This window comes from Halichoerus grypus, chromosome 8, assembly GCF_964656455.1.
Source record: "Halichoerus grypus chromosome 8, mHalGry1.hap1.1, whole genome shotgun sequence".
Taxonomy (NCBI): domain Eukaryota; kingdom Metazoa; phylum Chordata; class Mammalia; order Carnivora; family Phocidae; genus Halichoerus; species Halichoerus grypus.
Genome location: NC_135719.1, coordinates 47,247,086 through 47,270,405, shown reverse-complemented (window position 1 = coordinate 47,270,405; position 23,320 = coordinate 47,247,086). Strand labels below are relative to the sequence as shown.

The 23,320-nt window shown below is 41.4% G+C and overlaps 2 protein-coding genes across 3 annotated transcripts in view; one reads left to right on the top strand and one right to left on the bottom strand.

The window, feature by feature from the left end:
- AAGAB (alpha and gamma adaptin binding protein) overlaps positions 1–2,806 on the bottom strand; it is a 53,782-nt gene extending 50,976 nt beyond the window's left edge. For both annotated transcript variants that reach the window (XM_036087132.2, XM_036087133.2), the window contains exon 1: positions 2,648–2,806. In XM_036087132.2, the coding sequence (XP_035943025.1) occupies positions 2,648–2,720 (73 nt within the window). In that variant the 5' untranslated portion in view covers positions 2,721–2,806. The remainder of the gene's footprint in view (positions 1–2,647) is intronic.
- A 91-nt stretch (positions 2,807–2,897) lies between these two features.
- The window catches only part of IQCH (IQ motif containing H), a 209,030-nt gene continuing 188,607 nt past the window's right edge, over positions 2,898–23,320 (top strand). The window contains exons 1-3 of the mRNA XM_078078712.1: positions 2,898–3,040; positions 11,587–11,709; positions 21,398–21,492. Coding sequence (XP_077934838.1) covers positions 2,990–3,040; positions 11,587–11,709; positions 21,398–21,492 — 269 coding nt within the window. The 5' untranslated portion in view covers positions 2,898–2,989. The remainder of the gene's footprint in view (positions 3,041–11,586; positions 11,710–21,397; positions 21,493–23,320) is intronic.

The window sequence follows — 23,320 nt, the reverse complement described above, 5'->3', positions numbered from 1 at the left end:
ACTGGGTAAAAGCAGTAAAACAGATCAGATGCTGAAAGAAACTGGAGAAACCTTAAAGTTCCTCTTCCTGATGAATGAAATGAAACCAAACCTTCCCAAAAAAGATCAGATTCAATTCAAAATCATACTGTGGCCTAATATCACGGAACACTTGACAAACATCGTTCATTATGGTCATCTTTATCTCTTACATCAAAATTAGACTCAATTCATGATTAATTTAATGCAATCTTTAATTATAATAAAACAGAACGAATGCTCAGCAAATACTGCAGTCTAGTGCTACCTACCCTTTCCCTATCAATAACCTGGGAAGAAAGGATAAAGCCCCCTGTTATGGTTCACTTCTCCTTACAAGTAATGTCTTCACTAACTGCTCTTATTTTTTCCCTACACAGCATTAATGGAATCACAAAGGAAAGGCCACCTAATTTTAATAAACACAAAAGTTGGCTTTTGATGTATCTAAGAGGGATTTTACACATAGAAACAAAGTGGATTATTTTACAGAATTAATTTTACCATAAGGATGCTAATGTACTTTAAAGAAATACAGTGTTACTATTTGCCAACTATAGGTCATCAGCTCCTTCAAGGAAGTGACCATGTCTGACAATTCTGATCCTTAAAGCGCACAGAGGGAGTACCATAGCCATCAGAATACTTAACAAATATTTCTGAGATTGGCTTTGAAAGGACTTTTATATATCAGTAATGGAAATCCAAATGCATGTAATTATTTTATAAAGTTAAATACACCAAGGATTTTAAGAATCTTGAGCAAATTTTATGTTCACTAGAGGAAATATATGATGGAGAGTAATTTATATTACATCAAAAATTATGTAATGTTAAATGAAAAATATCAGGATAAAAATTATACATAAGGGCGCCTGGCTGGTTCAGTCAGTTAAGCGTCCGACTCTTGATTTCAGCTCAGGTCATGATCTAAGGGTCGTGAGATCAAACCCCTCCACACCCAGGGCTCTGTGCTGAGCATGGAGCCTGCTTATGATTCTCTCTCTCTTCCCCCCCCCCAAAATATATATATATACACAAAATAGTATATGTAAAATTTAAATATAAATTATTTTATACATTTTATAAATGTGTTAATCATACTTGCATATATTTATACATTTAAAAATAAAAATATTTTAAATTTTTATATACAAAATATAAAAACAATGAATAAAACAAAAATTATACATAAAATTGTGGGATAAAAATTAGGTATGAAATGTAATTACAATTTTTTTTTAACATAAGTACTGGAAAAAAGACTGAAGGAAATGCACAGAAATGTTCACAGTATTTGTGTTTGGGTGATGAGACCATGGCTGACATTCTCTTTTCTTGATATGCTAAATATTACTTAATGCACTACTTTTACAATGAAACAATCTTTTAAAAAGAAAAGAAAGGGAATAAATGGGAAGGAGCACTACTAAGGGGTAAGGAAAAGGCATAGAGCAGTTACTTTATTTAGTAAGTGCTATAATTAAATTTCTACCCTGGCAAAGAATTTTTAAGTGCTCACAAGTGATAACTAAGTTTATAGAATATTTGTGTTGGAGGGTTGTCCTAATTCTGTCATTTGACAGGTACAGAAAAAATATATATAGCTGTGCGATGCTTTACAGTTTACAAAGTGTTTTCAAAATGTCACCTGTCCCTCAAATAATCCTGAGATAGGCTCATATGCCCCATTTTTAGGACCAGGAAACTGGGGGTTAGAGAGATAATATGCTTTAATAATAATGACTACCATTTATCGAATGTTGACTCTACGCCAGCCTCTGGGTTAAGCACAACAATCCTGTGAAAATCATCACCATCTCACAGATAAGAAAACTGAAGGGTGGAGGTTAAGTGTGCTTACTATCACACAGCTGAGAGTCACTGCTCTGACTCAATGCCATGCATTTAAAACAGGTGTCTTGGGTTACAATCAACTTCACAGGATCCTTTACCGAAAGAGTTGAGCCTAGGACCCAGTCCCATGCTCTGTCTACTATACTGGTCTCGCCTAAGGTTTCTTTTAAGAGTTACTTAGTTTGACAGCCACCATGAAGGTCCAGAGGCCAAGAGACTGGGCCCAGAAACACCCAAAAGCTAATGTTGCCCGAGAGCCTACGCCTCAGGAGGAAAGCAAGGCAGAGAATAACTGGAGTGGAGGGGACAAGGCTAACTCATGTATATCAAGGGAGAGCCAAGAGGAAACCTAGTCTCCACCTCAGGAGCAGGGACCGCAACAAGCATCCCAATTTCTGCACCTTACACCCGGGTAAATCGGTACAATGTCCAGAGCGCCTTTGGGTTCACCCCCAAGGAGCCCGCAACAACCCATGAGCTGGGCGGGGCAGGGATGAGTCCTACTTTGCAGAAAAAGCTGGAAGAAAAGCAACAGCGCGCCGGGCGGGCAGACAAGCGATGAGTGTGAGAGCTAGGGGGAAGACAGCTGCGGGGCCTGGACACCCGGACCGGGTCTGAGCGGCGCCCGAGGAGCCTCTGGCCCCCGCCCAACGGAGGAAAAGCCTAGGGCCCGCGGCGGCGACAAAGGCCGAGAGGGAGACCGCGGTTCTGAGGCCACCGCCCGCCGAGATTCGGGTGTTTTGGACGTCGGCCCAGGAGTCCCGCTACTCACGCTGGACCAGCCGGTCTCCGGAGAAGGTGGAGGAACAGCTGGTGACAAGCGCACAGGGGACGCCCGCAGCCATAGCTGCGCCCGCGAGCCAGTTCCGTCCCAGAGCCGCTTCCGCCTTGGGCTGCACCACGGCCGCCGGCGCGCGGGGGAGACGCGCAAGGAAGGGCGCGTTGACGGGAGGAACCGGCTACCCTGACTCCTCCCACACCCCCTCTCCCGCCCCCGACGTAGAATAGGCCGGGCTGCGCGTGGGGTTGCCATGGGGACGAGCGCTCTCCGCCCCTGGCTTCGGCGCCTGGAGACCGCTCCTCCTCCAGGAGGTAGCCCTCCCCGGCCCTAGCCATGGCACAGGAGACTGAAAACTACGACCCCATCGGAACCATCCTAATCCAGGTGGGAAACGTGCCGTTCCGGGCCCTGCGCAGCTAAGACACTTCCGAGCGAGGCCCAGCAGCGCCGATCCACTCGCGCCCACCTTTTAGGAGCGCCGCCCCCAGACTGCCACCAGCGTGAGGAGGGCACTGCCCCTCCGAGAACTCCCAAATATGCCCACCCAGACCTCGGCCACGAGCCTAACACGCCCCCCGTGCCTTACCCTGGAGGTTGCGCCCCAGAAGCTCGACCGTTCTGCCTCTGGTAAAACTCCAAAACCATACACCTCACCCCAGAACCTTTACTTCCGAAAATCCATCTTACACTGAGGCACCATTTTAAAATGTTATGTTCTGAAAAATTTGAACCCGTAATATGGGGGAAATACAAGTCAGACACTTGGGGGAAATGATAAGAAATCTGGGGAGAAGTTGAAATATGTAAACCACTTCTCTTAAGCACCTAAATTTTTTGGATCTGAAAGTACCTTGCAAATAATTAAGTTTGGGGGATGTAATATACAGCACGGTGACTAGTTAATAATAGTGTACTGCTACATTTGAAAGTTGCTAAGAGAATACATCCTAAAAGTTCTCATCATAAAAAAATTATAACTATGTGTGGTTATAGATGTTAACTTGTGCTCATTTTTGCAGTTTATACAAATATTGAATAATTATGTTGTATACCTGAAATATAATGTTATATGTCGATTATATCTCAAATAAATAAATGAATTAAATAAAAGTCCCTTGCTTGGGAACACACACAGGAAAATATATTAAAGATAACTTGGATTGCCTATCAAGTTAAAATTTTGAATATAGAAATGTGCCCAAAAAACTCAGGGAAATGACTCTTTGTAACCTGCGGGGGGAAATATCAAAAAAAAAAAAGTCTTAACTTCAGTATAACTCAGTTTGTGACCATTATACTCAGATTTTTCCCACAAAAATTTTGTTCTTTCACATTTACATATGGTAGTTTTAAAACATTTCTGCATAAATCATCACTTTTAACTTGTATTTAGCTCCATTTATCTAAGGCTTGAAGTAATTTGCCTAAATTCACTCTATTCGGACTCTCACTCAGATCTGCAATGGATTTTCCTGCCAGGAGATTGGTCTCTTACCTCCCATCTAGGAGAGACTTCTTTAAATGCATCTTTTTTTTTTTTTTTTAAGATTTTATTTATTTATTTGTCTGAGAGAGAGAGAGAGAGAGAGGGAGAACAAGCAGGAGGGGAGCAGCAGGCAGAGGGAGAAGCAGGCTCCCTGCTGAGCAAGGAGCCCCATTTGGGACTCGATCCTAGGACTCTGGGATCATAACCCGAGTCGAAGGCAGATGCTTAACCAACTGAGCCACGCAGGCGCCCCTTAAATGCATCTTTTCCAAAATACAAATGCCTAAACTCACCAATTTCATAGAGTTCCCCGCTATGAATAACACCCAAATCTTCTTACCTCACGTTCTGTTATCCTGTCATTAGCACCCTAATGAATTTAGCAAACTGCAAAGTCTGAGGGACCAGTCCCCACAAAACTGGCCTCATTTCTACTCCAGCCTAAGTTCAGAAGTCCCCAGAATCAACCTCACTTCAGGCCCGCTATCTACAAATTTGGGGGCCCTGACCACCTTCACACTGGCTAATTTGCTAGAGCAACACAGAATTCAGCAAAGTGCTATACTTACAATTAGTGTTATAACATCGAAAGGATACAAATTAAAGCCAGCCAAGGAAAGGCATGCATAGGGCAGCATCCAAAAGGAATCCAGATGGAGCTTCCAGTCATCCTCTCCCCATGGAGTCATGGATGGTTTTATCTCCTTCCCAGCCATGATGTGTAACAATATACATGGAGTATTGCCAACTAGCGAAGCTCACCTAAGACTTCGATGTCCAGAGCTTTTACTGGGACTCAATCACACACTGCCCATGTTCTGACCTTTCATCTCTGACCCTTCCCAGAGGTCACACTAATGCCTTTAGTCCCTAGTTCCTCTAGAGGTTGGAACAGATACGGTGTGGCTCAAGGCCCCCAGCATAAATTACATTGTTAGACTGTCTGGTGACCAAAGCCCCCAAGCAAAGACACCTATCAAGCAGGACACTCCAGGGCCCTAGAGATCACCTCCTGATACCCAAGGGCAAAGGTCAGAACTCTCATTGGGAAAGGTTGATTCTTTACTACTTATACCCCCTCTAAATCCAGGGCCCATGTTTATAGGCTCCAAATGATTGGAACACTAATGGAGACTCCTACCCAGAAACAGCCAGTTTTCCCCCACAGTATACTTCGTGTTGACCGCAGAAACAATTAGGTTACTCCTTAGTTTTCTCTATTTCTTCAGACCTGGAACATCTCTAAAAAAGAGACTGGAATCTGAGGAGAATTCTCACACCTAATTTCATGCTTTCCCTTGAGAGAATTCTTTTCCCAGGGCTGCTCCCCTTGTGGTTTGGAATAGTGTAGAATAGGGTATCAACTGAAAAGCCGGAAGCCTTTTCACTTCAGAGTAGGATCCAAAGGTAGCTGTTTGATCAACCTAGGATACAACATTACAGTATCAATGTCTGTTGTCATTGGGTTATAACAGGGAACAGGAGAGCTAAGAACAGTCATATCCATGCTGATCAACACCCCCATATGCTAAAAAGGGTTATTCTGGACACAGTAATTGGAGGGCCGTGTAGAGAAAGTGAGCCTATGTGTCAACCTGATTATTGAGGCTGATCTCCAGATACAGTAGAACATTCTCCCTGGTAATATGGAGAATATATATAACAAGGAAATGAGGAAGACTTTCCCTACTTTCTCACCAAGTCCGGAGTATTTATGAGCATACAGCACTACTCTCCGGTACACAGCATGGATTCCACTGCTGCCTGGGGTGATGATTTATGTCCTTCAAACAGGCTACCGATAAGCAGTACATCTAGTGGAAAGCACTTTGCGGGGAGTCAGAATACTGAGGTCTGACCTTGGCAATGACATTCTCCCAGGTGGGTAACTTTAGGCTAATCATTTCACCTCTCTGGGCCTAAGTTTTCTCTTCTGTAGGATACATAGCTTGAATTAGTCCACCTTGGACTCTAAATTGACCCAATTCCCCAAAGCTACATAATTTCTTTTTATCGTAAAGTGGCCTTCCTTTATTATCAGCCTAGACAACCAAATTGTTTCTATCAATTTATATGTAAGTGTGATATATATAATTATATATTATAAATTTATATGTATTATATATAATATTTATACATATACATGCAAAGTTGCCAGAAAACAGAGATACTTCAAATCTCTACCTGCTTCACCCTAAATCAGGCCTGTGTTTCAATCAGATACATTAAGCAACTTTAGACCAGTGAGTCTCAAAGAGTGGCCCCAAGACCAGTATCTTCAGCACCGGCTAAGAACTCGTGAGAAATGCAAATTCTCAGATCTCATTCCAGACCTACTAAATCAGGAGTTCTGGGGGTAGGAGCCCAGCGATCTGTTCTTATAACCCTTGAAGATAACTCTGATGCATGCTCAATTCTGAGACCTTCTACCTTAGATAGTACTGTAAAATATAAACTGTAATATGATTTTCAAGAAAAATCCCAATAATCAAAGCTAACAGTATTTTCTGGGTATTGTGCATAGTTCTAAGTGCCGTGCATATTTTGATTCATTTAATCCCCTACAACAAAGCTATCTGATAAGGACTATTATTATTTCACATTATGGAAAAGAAACAGATCAAAGATGAGTATTGTGGGTAGACCGTATACGTAGAAAATGCAAGCAATCTTCTCAAACCCTTTCAGTCTGTCAACCTGATATAAAAAAGAAAGTCTTCCCTTGCCCCTTTTTGCTCTTCTCAATATTTAAATCCTGCCTTTTCCACTAAATTTTCACCAACATTTAACTTTGTAGATTTATAAATACGTGTTTGTATATTTGTAGATATTATGCACATACTGGTTAATGGTTAAACATGAAGGCTCTGGATTCAGACTGCCTGGATTCGAATAGTTCCACCAATTAACCAGCTATCTTACCTGGCACAGGGTACTTAACCACTTTAAACCTCAGATTCCCTCAAGTAAAAATAAAGATGATAATATGAACTCCCTCTTAGGAGTCTTGTAAGGGTCAAAATATTGGGTAACATATAATGTGTAACACTCAATAGATGTGAGTTGTTATTAGATCTGGTCTCTTATCTTTTAATATTACTAGTTTTCTGTTCATTTCTTTGTCTTTTTAAGAGTAACCTACTTTTTACTGGAAGAAAAGGAAAAAATTAATTTTAGCCTATCTTTTTTAACCAGGCTCAGTCCTGGGGCGCCTGGGTGGCTCAGTCGGTTAAGTGTCTGCCTTCGGCTCAGGTCATAATCCCAGGGTCCTGGGATCAAGCACCGCATCAGGCTCCCTGCTCAGCCAGGAGGCTGCTTCTCCCTCTCCCTCTGCCCTGCACCCCCCCCCAACTTGTGATATCTCTCTCTCTCTCTGTGTCAAATAAATAAATAAAATATATATAAAAAAAAAACCCAGGCCTACTCCATTCTTAACTAAAACTTTATGGGTGATGCTATAGGGCAAATAAGGTATGCTTTGTTTCCCTGTTAAAAGTGGATCTTTTGGATATCCCATTTTACCTAGCACAGGATTAGGTCCATTAATCCTGGATGACTGGATAATGATCTACTCATTAATTCAGTCTCCAATAATGTTCGTCCTATTCAAAACTGAAGGGAGCTGGACTAACATGCACTATTATTTAGAAAGCACAATAGATGATACAAATTGATAATATTTTGATAAAATATCTAAAATACTTGAGAAAAAATCTTTAAATACAAATAATCAGTGTTCTAATTATAAACTCATTGTGTGACTTATTATGAAAACATGTGCTTTATATGTCTAGATTTCCCAGGACAGTTCTGTGAATATTCTGTTCCACTGTCTGATCACGTACCAAAGCCCATGTTCTCATTTTTGGTTCAGGACGTGATTACTATCTCTACACAGAATTCTACTAGGAGGCCTTTTGTTAAATACTTAACTTCTTTCACTTTTAAGTCTATCATTCAGACCTTTTATGGTTTCAGCTGGATCTTTCCTCCACTGATCAGAACAGTGGGGTTTTAACTATAGTGATAATAATCATCATTGTAATTGAAATAGTAGCCAACTTTATTGACAGTGAGACACTCTGTGGTAACTCTGCTAGGCAGGTAATCATATTTAGACCCAGTTTACAGAGGAAGAAACTAAGGTACAAAGAACTAAAGTAACTTGCCCAAGGGGAGAGACCTTGTGTGTGTTGCTCCTGAAACAAGTTATGGCGTGTTTGTCAAACAATCTTGAAGAAGTGGGGTCGTGAGTCCGGGAGGTTTCCTTAGTGCTTTCTTTTCTTTCTTTTTTAGGGATTTTATTTATTTATTTGACAGAGAGAGACACAGCAAGAGAGGGAACACAAGCAGGGGGAGTAGGAGAGGGAGAAGCAGGCTTCCCACGGAGCAGGAAGCCCGATGTGGAGCTCGATCCCAGGACTCTGGGATCATGACCTGAGCCGAAGGCAGATGCTTAACCGACTGAGCCACCCAGGCGCTCCGGTGCTTTCTTTTATTAATAACTCTTACAAGCTTTGTGTTTCTACTTTAATAATGATCATGTGATATCTTTTTAATACATCTTTTAAAATGCTTGCTTGACCCAACTCTTAAACAAATGTTTGTGCAACAAGGATAATCTAGTCTTGTAATCGAAATTAGCTTTTTAAATAGTATTGGAAATCCTATTTCCAAAATCCAACCATTTTATGTTAACACCAACCTTGGAAATATTGGAACTAATCAATGCTTGATATCATTGCTATCTTTCTTATCTACTCCTCCGTCTGGTTTGCTGGGATCATACAACATAAAATGAAGGGGCAAGTAGGCAAAGTTCACACTTTGAGAATGAGTCAGCCAAACTCTATCTTTAGCAGAGATGAATAAAATGCAATTATGGAACTGCTCTTGACAACATGGAATCTGGTTGCATGGCTAGACTTCTAAATTCTAGAGCAAATCTTCACTGCATTAAATCTTTCAAGGGCCTCTTATTAAGCAGCCCTGTCCCCAAACTGTCAAAATAATAATCCTCCTCCAACTAGGAAATATATGGAAAGCAATGCATTTGATAATCACAGAGATGATGAGGGACACGTAAAATTTCAATATGGTAGACTGGATCTATTTGAAGAAAGAACAGAGATTTAGAACTTAATATTTGCTCCTACCCAAGTCTGATGACACATTTCCTACAGTACTCGTCTCTATTGTAATTACTATACAAACAGATGGGTGGTTATTGAGAGGGGAGAAGAAAATATCTGGCAAGAAAATAAAAAACTCTTGAGGAAGATTAAGAGAGCAATTCAAATCAATGAACATTTATTAAGTGCCAGTTATGTGCAAAGAGTTTCACTGGGCTTGACAATTCAGAAGAAGAGAATTAACATTTGTTCAGTGCCCTCCTATGTGGCTGGCCCTGTACGAAACACTTTCCGTACTTGAATTCATTTTATTCTTGCCACTATTCCAACAGGTAGCTGTTTAGCCCCCTTTGATAAAAGCACCAAAGGCTCTCAAAAACTAAGTAAATGTGTCAAGCTCCGTAAAGGAAGAAATAGGATTCTAGTTCATATCTTCCTGGTTCCAAAGCCTACATTCGTTCATTTTCACACACACATTGCCTTATTTTTACTCAACAATTCTATGAGGTAGAATTTTTTTTTTTTTTGTGGTAAAGAAATCAGAAAAAACATGATGGTGTGCATGGACATCATGCGACAAGTGATAGAGCAAGGAATTAATGTCCATTTGCCTTTTACTGGGCCCATACTATGTGCTAGACCGATTACATATTATCTCATGACTCTGAGTAAAAGTGTAATTGCCCACACAGGACAGATGAAGAAAGCAGCCCTTTGGTTCCATGATAAATAATCCAGGACAGTTTCACTCCCCCCAGCTGTTGACAGGCATAATTACAGAATGATATGTGAAGTTACAAATACTACAAATACTAGAGCTACAAGAAGGAAATGTAGTGCCTTCTAAGGAAGAACCAGGAAATGTGGGTCTGGAAAGTGGGGCTTGTCCTTGAACTGACTCTCTGTACTTTGCAAATGCCTTTAGACAATAGATGGTAAATCAGCTTGCAGCAGTAACTTGGACAAAATAATCAAAAGAAGTACCTCTTCATCCTTAGGGCCTACACGCAAACAGTAGGTGTGTTCCGATTTCAATCTGTGAGCCCTGAAGGCTTTCCGTGACAATTTGTGCAGAGTACAAATGACCAGATGTGTCTACCAGACTGTGATGCCCATCAGTGAAAAGATGCAAATTCTGATCTTTTGAATACTTGGCTCCATGGGAATTTTCCAAAGTAATCGATAACACAGGCTGGATCAATGTGTATGTCCAGTTGTACTAACAGAGAAAAGGTAACCGTTTCAAAATGCCTTTAGCAACCCAGTCTGCAGATTGTTATTAGTGTGACTATTACTGAAACAGGTGTTGGGTTCATAAATTTGCATAACAAAATGTTTTCCTTGTGGCAGCAACCCATACAATAATTGGTGCCATCTGTATTTATCTATTGAAGTTTGGTTTCTGATATGAATGCAAAGAATCTTGTGGTGTCTAATCTCATAGCACCCAATTTATTGAGGGTGGTGGACATTGGAGAGGCATTCATCATTCCCAAGGAAAATACAGACTGAAGGAAAATGTTAAAGTGATGACGTATGTTGCTATTTCTTCACAGATCATTTTCATTTCTGACTATGTGAAACAGAATCAAGGCCACACACCTACAGAACTGCTTCTTCAGAGTAGTACGTGGGGAAGATCCAGCCAGAATGGAAAACCAAGGGGCTCTGTCAACCTATTTACAATTCCCTTTTGAAAAGGCTCTGCTTGCTTGCTTGCTTGCTGAGAGAGAGAGAGAGAACAGGGCAGGGCAGAGAGAGGGGAAGTGAGAGAAATTTCAGCAGACTCCATGCTAAGCATGGAGCCCAACATGGGGCTCGATCTCACCACCCTGAGATCACGACCTGAGCCGAAACCACCATTTGGACACTTAACCGACGGAGCCACCGAGGCACCCCTGAAAGGCTCTGCTTTCACTAAAACCTCCCATTGCTAGAACTTTTGTTTTCTTACCTCTTAACCAGTGAGTAGAAATCCGAGTTTGGTGCAAACTTCATATCAGCTCATACTTTTTACTAGCTGAGAAGCAGAAGCGATTTGAGTTGTAGTTTTATCTTGGACTTGTTTCTAATGAGGGGAAGGAAAAATACAAAATTGTATGAAAGCTTAGTTTTTTAAAATCTGAAAGACAACAATGCAACATTCTAATAAAGAATATCTTAGAACCATGAAGACAGTCCTTTTCAGTGAATATCATAAAATCTATTTGATTGTCTCTAGCAATTCAAGCAAATTGCAAATCTTTAAAATAAATGTTTCAGGTGAACTCTGTATGTATTCTTTCAATATTTTATATTTTTTATACCTACAGGTCCATGAAGACCTTTATCAGTTAAAGGAGAAATTAACAAATTTCCCACTTGAGGGAAAAGGAGAGGCTCTAAACATTCAGAATCTCGAAACTGCAATCAAAAGGACTGAAATGGGGTTAAGAGTAAGTAGAGCTATAGATATTAAATAAAGTGCTGGAAGGAGACAAAGATTCCTCTAGAAGAAAAGGACTATGGTTCTCACAGGACCCTGTGTAATTCTGTAACAAAGATGGACTTAGGTTGGTCAGCAGCTTTCTCGTTCTGTTCCTTTTATTAAAATCGTGATTATTAACTGATTGGTTGGCATCCTGTCACATTCCACAAAGATAAGGTGTTGGGAATGTAAGATTATGCAGTGACAACCCTTAATGTGTGGCTTGATAAAAAGAATGAAGAATTTTTAAAATAACCATTAGTCCAAAAACATGCCTGACAAAAAACGATTCAAAGCAATACACTGCAGAGAGTTTCTATCAGATTCACTGGGGTGCTGAAGAATAAGAGTTTATTTTTCCCTAAATAGCTTAAGTATTTTTAGATTAGTCATTTTTGTGATATTGTGATCCAGTAGGTAGAGCTAAAGAGATGTACCAATTTTAGAAGGGAGAAATAAAGTACACAGGGACGGGGGGCGGAGCAAGATGGCAGAGGAGTAGGAGACCCGGATTTCGTCTCCTCTCAGGAATTCAGCTGGATAGGGATCAAACCAATCTGAACACCTACAAACTCAACAGGAGATCGAAGAAAAGAATAGCAACAACTCTCTGAACAGAAAAGCGACCACTTTCTGGAAGGTAGGACGTGCGGAGAAGTGAATCCGAGGCAATATTCGGGAGGATAGACGGCGGGGGAGGGGCCTCCGTCGGCCGCTTCTGGCAAGTGATAGAGCCACGGAGCACAAAATCGGAACTTTTAGAAGTCTGCTCCGCTGAGGGACGTCACTCCGGTGGCTAAGCGGGGGGTGGAAACCTCGTGGGACAGTGTGGTCTCAGGACCCTCGGGGTCACAGAAAGACCGGGGGTGCCTGAGTGCGGCAGAGCTCCCAGGTATCGGAGCAGGGAAGCCGGCTGCAGAGACGGAGCCCAGGCGCGGGCTCTCAGCTCGGGGTTGCCATAAACCGTGATCCGCGGCACAGTCGGGCCACTGCTCCTCCAGCAGGGACCCAACAAGCGGCAGATCCGGGGAGACTCACCTTCTTCCCCCGGGAGGAGAGGTGCGGGAGCGCACTGCGGGGATCTGCTGGGTTTGGAGACTCCACCCGGGGTCGGGTGCCAGAGACAGAAACGCGCGGTCACAGGCCGGGTGAGCGCGGAGTGTGGCCGGAGACCGGGGAGACGGGAGTGACTGACTGCTTTTCTCTGGGGGCTCGCTGAGGAGCGGGACCCCGAGTTCTCGGCTCCTCCGGGGCGGAGACTGGGAGGCCGCCATTTTCACTCTCCGCCTCCAAAGCTGTACGGAAAGCTTGCAGGGAACAAAAGCTCCGGAGAACAAACCCGAGCAGATTACTTAGCCCGGACCAGCAAGGGCGGGGCAATTCCGCCTCCGGCAAAGACATTTGGGAACCACGGCAACAGGCCCCTCCCCCAGAAGATCAGCGAGAACAGCCAGCCAAGACCAGGTTCACCGATCAGTGAGAACGGCAGAACTCCAGTGCTAGGGGAATACTGCACATAGAATTCATGGCTTTTTTTACCATGATTCTTTAGTCTTTCAAAGTAAATTATTTTTTTTTAACTGTCTTTTTTTCTTTTTTTCTTTTTTTTTGAATTTTTCTTTTTCCCTTTTTCAACCAACATCTTATCAATCCCTTTTTAAAAAAAAAAACATTTTTATTTTTCATTTTTAAAGTCATATTCTATCCCTTCATAGTAGTTACCCGTATTTTTGGCATATATATATAAGTTGTTCTCTCTTTAAAATCTTGAGATAGTTTCTTCTAACAGATCAAAATATACTCTAAATCTCTAGTGTATGGTTTTTTTCTACTCCCCTGCCTGATCACATTCTCCCCCTTTTTTCTTTCTTTCTTTTGTTTTTTAATCCTCTTCTTTCTTTTTTCAAACAACTTATCAAATCCTTCTTTAAAATTTTTTATAATTTCCATCTTTACAGTCATATTCCATCCCTTCATCATATCAACCCTTATTTTTGTACATATATAAGTTTTTCTTTCTTTAAAATTTTGGGAGGGACTTTCTTTTAACAGACCAAAATACACCCAAAATCTAGTGTGTGGCACTGATCTATAAACCAGCCTGATCATATCTGATCACATTCTGTTTTTGTTTTGTTCTGCTTTTGTTTGTTTTTATCTTTATCTGTATCTTTTTCTTTTTTCTTTTTTTCTTTCTTTTTCTTTTTTCTCTCTTTCCCTTTCTTTTCCCACTGCTTCAGGTCTTTTCTGATTTGTTTAGAGTATATTTTCTGGGGACGTTGTTACCCTGCTAGCATTTTGTTCTCTCATTAATCTATTCTCCTCTGCACAAAATGACAAGATGGAAAAAATCACCTCAACAAAAAGAACAAGAGGTAGTACCGACTGCCAGGGACCTACTCAATACGGACATTAGTACGATGTCAGATCTAGAGTTCAGAATCATCACTTTAAAGATACTAGCTGGGCTTGAAAAAAGCATGGGAGTTATTAGAGAAACCCTTTCTGGAGAAGTAAAAGAACTAAAATCTAACCAAGTAGAAATCAAAAAGGCTATTAATGAGGTGCAATCAAATATGGGGGCGCTAACTGCTAGGATAAATGAGGCAGAAGAAAGAATCAGTGAGATAGACCAAATGATGGAAAATAAAGAAGCTGAGAAAAAGAGAGATAAACAAGTACTGGATCACGAGGGCAGAATTCGAGAGATAAACGATACCATAAGACGAAACAACATTAGAATAATTGGGATCCCAGAAGAAGAAGAAAGAGAGAGAGAGGGGCAGAAGGTATAATGGAGCAAATTATAGCAGAGAACTTCCCTAATTTGGGGAAGGAAACAGGCATCAAAATCCAGGAAGCACAGAGAACCCCTCTCAAAATCAATAAAAATAGGTCAACACCCCAACATCTAATAGTAAAACTTACGAGTCTCAGAGACAAAGAGAAAATCCTGAAAGCAGCTCGGGAGAAGAGATATGTAACCTACAATGGTAGAAACATTAGATTGGCAACAGACTTATCCACAGAGACCTGGCAGGCCAGAAAGGACTGGCAGGACATATTCAGAGCACTAAATGAGAAAAATATGCAGCCAAGAATACTGTATCCAGCTAGGCTGTCATTGAAAATTGAAGGAGAGATAAAAAGCTTCCAGGACAAACAAAAACTAAAGGAATTTGCAAACACGAAACCAGCCCTACAAGAAATATTGAAAGGGGTCCTCTAAGCAAAGAGAGAGCCTAAAAGCAACATAGACCAGAAAGGAACACAAACAATATACAGTAACAGTCACTTTACAGGCAATACAATGGCACTAAATTCCTATCTTTCAATAGTTACCCTGAATGTAAATGGGCTAAATGCCCAATCAAAAGACACAGGCTATCAGATTGGATTAAAAAACAAGACCCATCAATATGCTGTCTGCAAGAGACTCATTTTAGACCCAAAGACACCCCCAGATTTAAAGTGAGGGGGTGGAAAACCATTTACCATGCTAATGGACACCAAAAGAAAGCTGGGGTGGCAATCCTTATATCTGACAAATTAGATTTTAAACCAAAGACTGTAATAAGAGATGAGGAAGGACACTATATCATACTTAAAGGGTCTATCCAACAAGAAGATCTAACTATTGTAAATATCTATGCCCCTAACATGGGAGCAGCCAATTATATAAGGCAATTAATAACAAAAGCAAAGAAACACATTGACAACAATACAATAATAGTGGGGGACTTTAACACCCCTCTCACTGAAATGGACAGATCGTCTAAGCAAAAGATCAACGAGGAAATAAAGACTTTAAATGACACACTGGACCAAATGGACTTCACAGACATATTCAGAACATTCCATCCCAAAGCAACAGAATACACATTCTTCTCTAGTGCCCATGGAACATTCTCCAGAATAGATCACATCCTAGGTCATAAATCAGGTCTCAACTGGTACCAGAAGATTGGGATCATCCCCTGCATATTTTCAGACCACAATGCTTTGAAACTAGAACTCAATCACAAGAGGAAAGTTGGAAAGAACTCAAATACATGGAGGCTAAAGAGCATCCTACTGAAGAATGAATGGGTCAACCAGGAAATTAAAGAAGAATTAAAAAAATTCATGGAAACCAATGAAAATGAAAACACAACTATTCAAAATCTTTGGGATACAGCAAAGGCAGTCCTAAGAGGAAAGTATATAGCAATACAAGCCTTTCTCAAGAAACAAGAAAGGTCTCAAGTACACAACCTAACCCTACACCTAAAGGAGCTGGAGAAAGAACAGCAAATAAAGCCTAAACCCAGCAGGAGAAGAGAAATAATAAAGATCAGAGCAGAAATCAATGAAATAGAAACCAAAAGAACAGTAGAACAGATCAACGAAACTAGGAGCTGGTTCTTTGAAAGAATTAACAAGATTGATAAGCCCCTGGCCAGACTTATCAAAAAGAAAAGAGAAATGACCCAAATCAACAAAATCATGAATGAAAGAGGAGAAATCACAACCAATACCAAAGAAATACAAACAATTATAAGAACATATTATGAGCAACTCTATGCCAGCAAATTAGATAACCTGGAAGTAATGGATGCATTCCTAGAGATGTATCAACTACCAAAACTGAACCAGGAAGAAATAGAAAACCTGAACAGACCTATAACCACTAAGGAAATAGAAGCAGTCATCAACAGAATGGGAGAAGATATTTGCAAATGACATATCAGATAAAGGGCTAGTATCCAAAATCTATAAAGAACTCGTCAAACTCAACACCAAAAGAACAAAGAATCCAATCAAGAAATGGGCAGAAGACATGAACAGACATTTTTCCAAAGAAGACATCCAAATGGCCAGCAGACACATGAAAAAGTGTTCAATATCGCTCGGCATCAGGGAAATCCAAATCAAAACCTCAATGAGATACCACCTCACACCAGTCAGAATGGCTAAAACTAACAAGTCAGGAAATGACAGATGTTGGCGGGGATGCGGAGAAAGGGGAACCCTCCTACACTGTTGGTGGGAATGCAAGCTGGTGCAGCCACTCTGGAAAACAGTATGGAGGTTCCTCAAAAAGTTGAAAATAGAGCTACCATATGATCCAGCAATTGCACTCCTGGGTATTTACCCCAAAGATACAAAAGTAGGGACCCAAAAGGCTACGTGCACCCCGATGTTTATAGCAGCAATGTCCACAATAGCCAAACTGTGGAAAGAGCCAAGATGTCCATCAACAGATGCATGGATAAAGAAGAGGTGGTATATATATACAATGGAATATTATGCAGCCATCAAAAGGAATAAGATCTTGCCATTTGCAACGACGTGGATGGAACTGGAGGGTATTATGCTGAGCGAAATAAGTCAAACAGAGAAAGACATGTATCATATGACCTCACTGATACGAGGAATTCTTAATCTCAGGAAACAAACTGAGGGTTGCTGGAGTGGGGGGTGGGGTGGGAGGGATGGGGTGACTGGGTGATGGACACTGGGGAGGGTATGTGTTCTGGTAAGCGCTGTGAATTGTGCAAGACTGTTGAATCTCAGATCTGTACCTCTGAAACAAATAATGCAATATATGTTAAGAAAGAAAAAAAGAAGAAGAAGAATGTAGCAGCAGGGGAAGAATGAAGGGGGGGAAATCGGAGGGGGAGAAGAACCATGAGAGACAATGGACTCTGAAAAACAAACTGAGGGTTCTAGAGGGGAGGGGGTTGGGAGGATGGGTTAGCCTGGTGATGGGTATTGAGGAGGGCACGTTCTGCATGGAGCACTGGGTGTTATGCACAAACAATAAATCATGGAACACTATAAAAAAAAAAAAAAAAAAAGAAGCAGTCATCAAAAATCTCCCAAAACACAAAAGCCCAGGGCCAGATGGCTTCCCAGGGGAATTCTACCAAACATTTCAAGAAGAATTAATACCTATCCTTCTGAAACTGTTCCAAAAAATAGAAATGGAAGGAAAACTTCCAAACTCATTTTATGAGGCCAGCATTACCTTGATCCCAAAACCAGACAAAGACCCCATCAAAAAGGAGAATTACAGACCAATATCCCTGATGAACATGGATGCAAAAATTCTCACCAAAATACTAGCCAATAGGATCCAACAGTACATTAAAAGGATTATTCACCACGACCAAGTCGGATTTATCCCTGGGCTGCAAGGTTGGTTCAACATCCGCAAATCAATCAACGTGATACAATACATTAACAAAAGAAAGAACAAGAATCATATGATCCTCTCAATAGATGCAGAAAAAGCATTTGACAAAGTATAGCATCCTTTCTTGATCAAAACTCTTCAGAGTATAGGGATAGAGGGTACATACCTCAATATCATAAAAGCCATCTATGAAAAACCTACAGCGAATATCATTCTCAATGGGGAAAAACTGAGAGCTTTCCCCCTAAGGTCAGGAACGCGGCAGGGATGTCCACTATCACCACTGCTATTCAACATAGTATTGGAAGTCCTAGCCACAGCAATCAGACAACAAAAAGAAATCAAAGGCATCCAAATTGGCAAAGAAGAAGTCAAACTCTCACTCTTTGCAGATGATATGATACTTTATGTGGAAAACCCCAAAGACTCCACCCCAAAACTGCTAGAACTCATACAGGAATTCAGTAAAGTGGCAGGATATAAAATCAATGCACAGAAGTCAGTGGCATTCCTATACACCAACAACAAGTCAGAAGAAAGAGAAATTAAGGAGTCGATCCCATTTACAATTGCACCCAAAACCATAAGATACCTAGGAATAAATCTAACCAAAGAGGCAAAGGATCTGTACTCAGAAAACTATAAAATACTCATGAAAGAAATTGAGGAAGACACAAAGAAATGGAAAAACGTTCCATGCTCATGGATTGGAAGAACAAATATTGTGAAGATGTCAATCCTACCTAGAGCAATCTACACATTCAATGCAATCCCCATCAAAATACCATCCACTTTCTTCAAAGAAATGGAACAAATAATCCTATAATTTGTATGGAACCAGAAAAGACCCCGCATAGCCAGAGGAACGTTGAAAAAGAAAAGCAAAGCTGGCGGCATCACAATTCCGGACTTCCAGCTCTACTACAAAGCTGTCATCATCAAGACAGTATGGTACTGGCACAAAAACAGACACATAGATCAATGGAACAGAATAGAGAGCCCAGAAATAGACCCTCAACTATATGGTCAACTAATCTTCGACAAAGCAGGAAAGAATGTCCAATGGAAAAAAGACAGTCTCTTCAACAAATGGTGTTGGGAAAATTGGACAGCCACATGCAGAAGAATGAAACTGGGCCATTTCCTTACACCACACACAAAAATAGATTCCAAATGGTTGAAAGACCTCAATGTGAGACAGGAGTCCATCAAAATCCTAAAGGAGAACACAGGCAGCAACCTCTTCGACCTCAGCCGCAGCAACTTCTTCCTAGAAACATCGCCAAAGGCAAGGGAAGCAAGGGCGAAAATGAACTATTGGGACTTCATCAAGATAAAAAGCTTTTGCAAAGCAAAGGAAACAGTCAACAAAACCAAAAGACAACTGACAGAATGGGAGAAGATATTTGCAAATGACATATCAGATAAAGGGCTAGTATCCAAAATCTATAAAGAACTCGTCAAACTCAACACCAAAAGAACAAAGAATCCAATCAAGAAATGGGCAGAAGACATGAACAGACATTTTTCCAAAGAAGACATCCAAACGGCCAACAGATACATGAAAAAGTGTTCAATATCGCTCGGCATCAGGGAAATCCAAATCAAAACCTCAATGAGATACCACCTCACACCAGTCAGAATGGCTAAAACTAACAAGTCAGGAAATGACAGATGTTGGCGGGGATGCGGAGAAAGGGGAACCCTCCTACACTGTTGGTGGGAATGCAAGCTGGTGCAGCCACTCTGGAAAACAGTATGGAGGTTCCTCAAAAAGTTGAAAATAGAGCTACCATATGATCCAGCAATTGCACTCCTGGGTATTTACCCCAAAGATACAAAAGTAGGGACCCAAAAGGGTACGTGCACCCCAATGTTTATAGCAGCAATGTCCACAATAGCCAAACTGTGGAAAGAGCCAAGATGTCCATCAACAGATGAATGGATAAAGAAGAGGTGGTATATATATATACAATGGAATATTATGCAGCCATCAAAAGGAATGAGATCTTGCCATTTGCAACGACGTGGATGGAACTGGAGGGTATTATGCTGAGCGAAATAAGTCAAACAGAGAAAGACATGTATCATATGACCTCACTGATATGAGGAATTCTTAATCTCAGGAAACAAACTGAGGGTTGCTGGAGTGGGGGGTGGGGTGGGAGGGATGGGGTGACTGGGTGATGGACACTGGGGAGGGTATGTGTTCTGGTAAGCGCTGTGAATTGTGCAAGACTGTTGAATCTCAGATCTGTACCTCTGAAACAAATAATGCAATATATGTTAAGAAAGAAAAAAAGAAGAAGAAGAATGTAGCAGGAGGGGAAGAATGAAGGGGGGGAAATCGGAGGGGGAGAAGAACCATGAGAGACGATGGACTCTGAAAAACAAACTGAGGGTTCTAGAGGGGAGGGGGGTGGGAGGATGGGTTAACCTGGTGATGGGTATTGAGGAGGGCACGTTCTGCATGGAGCACTGGGTGTTATGCACAAACAATGAATCATGGAACACTATATCTAAAACTAATAATGTAATGTATGGGGATTAACATAACAATAAAAAAAATTAAAAAAAAAAAAGGACACAGGGACTTCATCATTATAGATGGGTTGAAGGGCAGATAATATTTAGACCAGGATAATATTTATTTATAAAACAAGGATCTGGAGGCACCTGGGTGGCTCAGTTGGTTAAGCATCTGACTCTTGATTTCAGCTCAGGGCCTGATCTCAGGGTCGTGGGATCGAGCCCCATGTCAGGCTCCGTGCTCAGCGGGGAGTCTGCTTGAGATTCTCTCTCTCCCTCTCTCTCTACCCCTCCCCCCTGCTCTCTCTTTCTCTCTCAAATACAAGGATCTATTAGCACATGGGTCCAAATAAGGACCATCTCCATCTTCAAGACCTCGAACTGTCACTGTCCCTGCTCTGGCCTCAGACTTTCACTCTCCCACGTTGTCAGCTTCACAGCCCAGCTCCTCAGGCTGTGAGAAATGTGGCGTGTTTTGTTGCCTCGTCAAACTGGCCCACCATTGTCCTAGATTACCTGACAGTGAGAGGGCTGCACCCAGCTGGAGTCTTTGGGTTGGCCATTTTAAATAATCTGTTACCTAAAGGCCACATTCTTGCCCCGGATGCTTGAAATCCCTATAAAGGAAAGACATTACTCCATATCCATCCTGCCTAGTAAGCTTACCTGGCTAAGCGATTTACTGACTATTGTGCATAGTTTAATTTGTGAAGAGTGCTACAGGTCATTCAAGCTCTGAGCCTCAATTGTTTATTATGCTTTTTGGGATAGTTAAAGTCATTTAGCCTCGAGATGCCCAATGATAGTTTAGGCATGCAATAAACGCATAGCATGTTGTGTCTTTTGGCTTAATTACACAATTCAAAGCGTTATCCTAATGAAATAAAGTAAATTAGCTGAGTATCTTAAGTCCACTATAATGGCCTAAACTTTAACTTTTCTGTAACAGATTCACATTGAGAAGTATTTAAATGTTGTAAACCATCATGTGTTAACGACTCCTATTGATGACGATCATTTATATTCTTCTCACGCTTCCAAGTGGTAAGTAAAAGAGCCATTTTGGGGTCCAAAATAAGTACAATAAAAAAATAACTTTTCCCACTCAGGTCAGATGACCATAAAGATAAAATCTTCTTGGCTTTGTTCATATCCATGCTACGAATTTCAGTAGTTTTGTATAAGAAGTTAGTGGCAGCATTTGAACTTTAATGAAGTTTATTCCAGGTTACTCTTCTTGCCTTCTAATACTTGACACCATGACAATTACTTCAGAGTCCTGGTTTGGTGTTACTATTTTTTTTAGTAAAAGGTATCCAAAATTCAACTCCTAAAGGAAATATTTGTAAGTTATGATAGCTGAAAAGAACAAACTATGAGGCAATTACAGCCTCAGAGAACCAAGCAGAAAGGTTCAGGCAAAGACCTTTCTTCTACAGTTCTTCTCCCTTGCCAAGGAGTGTCCTTGCCCCTTATTAGGCTCTGGAAGAGTGAAGGAAGACTTCACTATTCACTGGGGCATGGAACTGGCTACCAGAAGTAGTTCTTGGATCCTTTCTCTCCTATTCAAGACAATATTAAGATCACTGGCCTCCCGGCAGAAAGGTAGGAGCCTGGCAAGTTTGTAGAGCCTTGCAAGCCTGGGGGAGTTTCTCCATCATGGCTGTGAATGTATGCTGCTAAATTAGCACATGCAACTTGAAAATGAAATGATAGGAGCCAGGTCGAAAACTGGAGAAAAGTCCAAAGGGGTCCTGCCTAGTAAGCTTACCTGGCTAAGCGACTTTAAAGTAAGCAGGCAGGTCCTGGGAGTCACGGGAAGTGGCTCAGGGAGGAAGCTAAGCAGCAGCAGGAGATGGAAATGGAAAACAGGAGAGTCAGGAGATCAGGGACTGTTGTCTGTGACCGGTGTATTTCCAGGTCGATAGTCACACCGGACTCTGCACTTGCAGGGGTTCCCAAGAGACTATCATGAATAGACTTGGCCTCAGAGTCTACGTTCTGTTGGGAGTTTTCTATGCAAAGCTGTTTGCAGAACCCAGAATTCCTGCAGGTTCTTATGCCCGGGGGCAGTGTGACTGGCCGATTTATTGCATTTTTCTTCTGAGGTTCCATGACAAAAGTCCTTCTAATACCCAAGTAAGAAGGTGGTTTTCATTATTGATGGCAGGACTCACTGAGGGACAGGTTGCTTATCTCAACACTACTCGGAGGCCAGAGGAGGAGACTTAGATTATCAAAGTCTTGAGTTGGAATAAGCTGGACCTGGCCTTTTATCCCACATGGCTGTTAGTTTAAAAATTGGGGCATGAAGATGTCCATCAACAGATGAATGGATAAAGAAGAGGTGGTATATATATATACAATGGAATATTATGCAGCCATCAAAAGGAATGAGATCTTGCCATTTGCAACGACGTGGATGGAACTGGAGGGTGTTATGCTGAGCGAAATAAGTCAAACAGAGAAAGACATGTATCATATGACCTCACTGATATGAGGAATTCTTAATCTCAGGAAACAAACTGAGGGTTGCTGGAGTGGGGAATGGGGTGGGAGGGATGGGGTGACTGGGTGATGGACACTGGGGAGGGTATGTGTTCTGGTAAGCGCTGTGAATTGTGCAAGACTGTTGAATCTCAGATCTGTACCTCTGAAACAAATAATGCAATATATGTTAAGAAAAAAAAAAAAGAAGATAGCAGTAGGGGAAGAATGAAGGGGGCGAAATCGGAGGGGGAGACGAACCATGAGAGACGATGGACTCTGAAAAACAAACTGAGGGTTCTAGAGGGGAGGGGGCTGGGAGGATGGGTTAGCCTGGTGATGGGTATTAAAGAGGGCACGTTCTGCATGGAGCACTGGGTGTTAT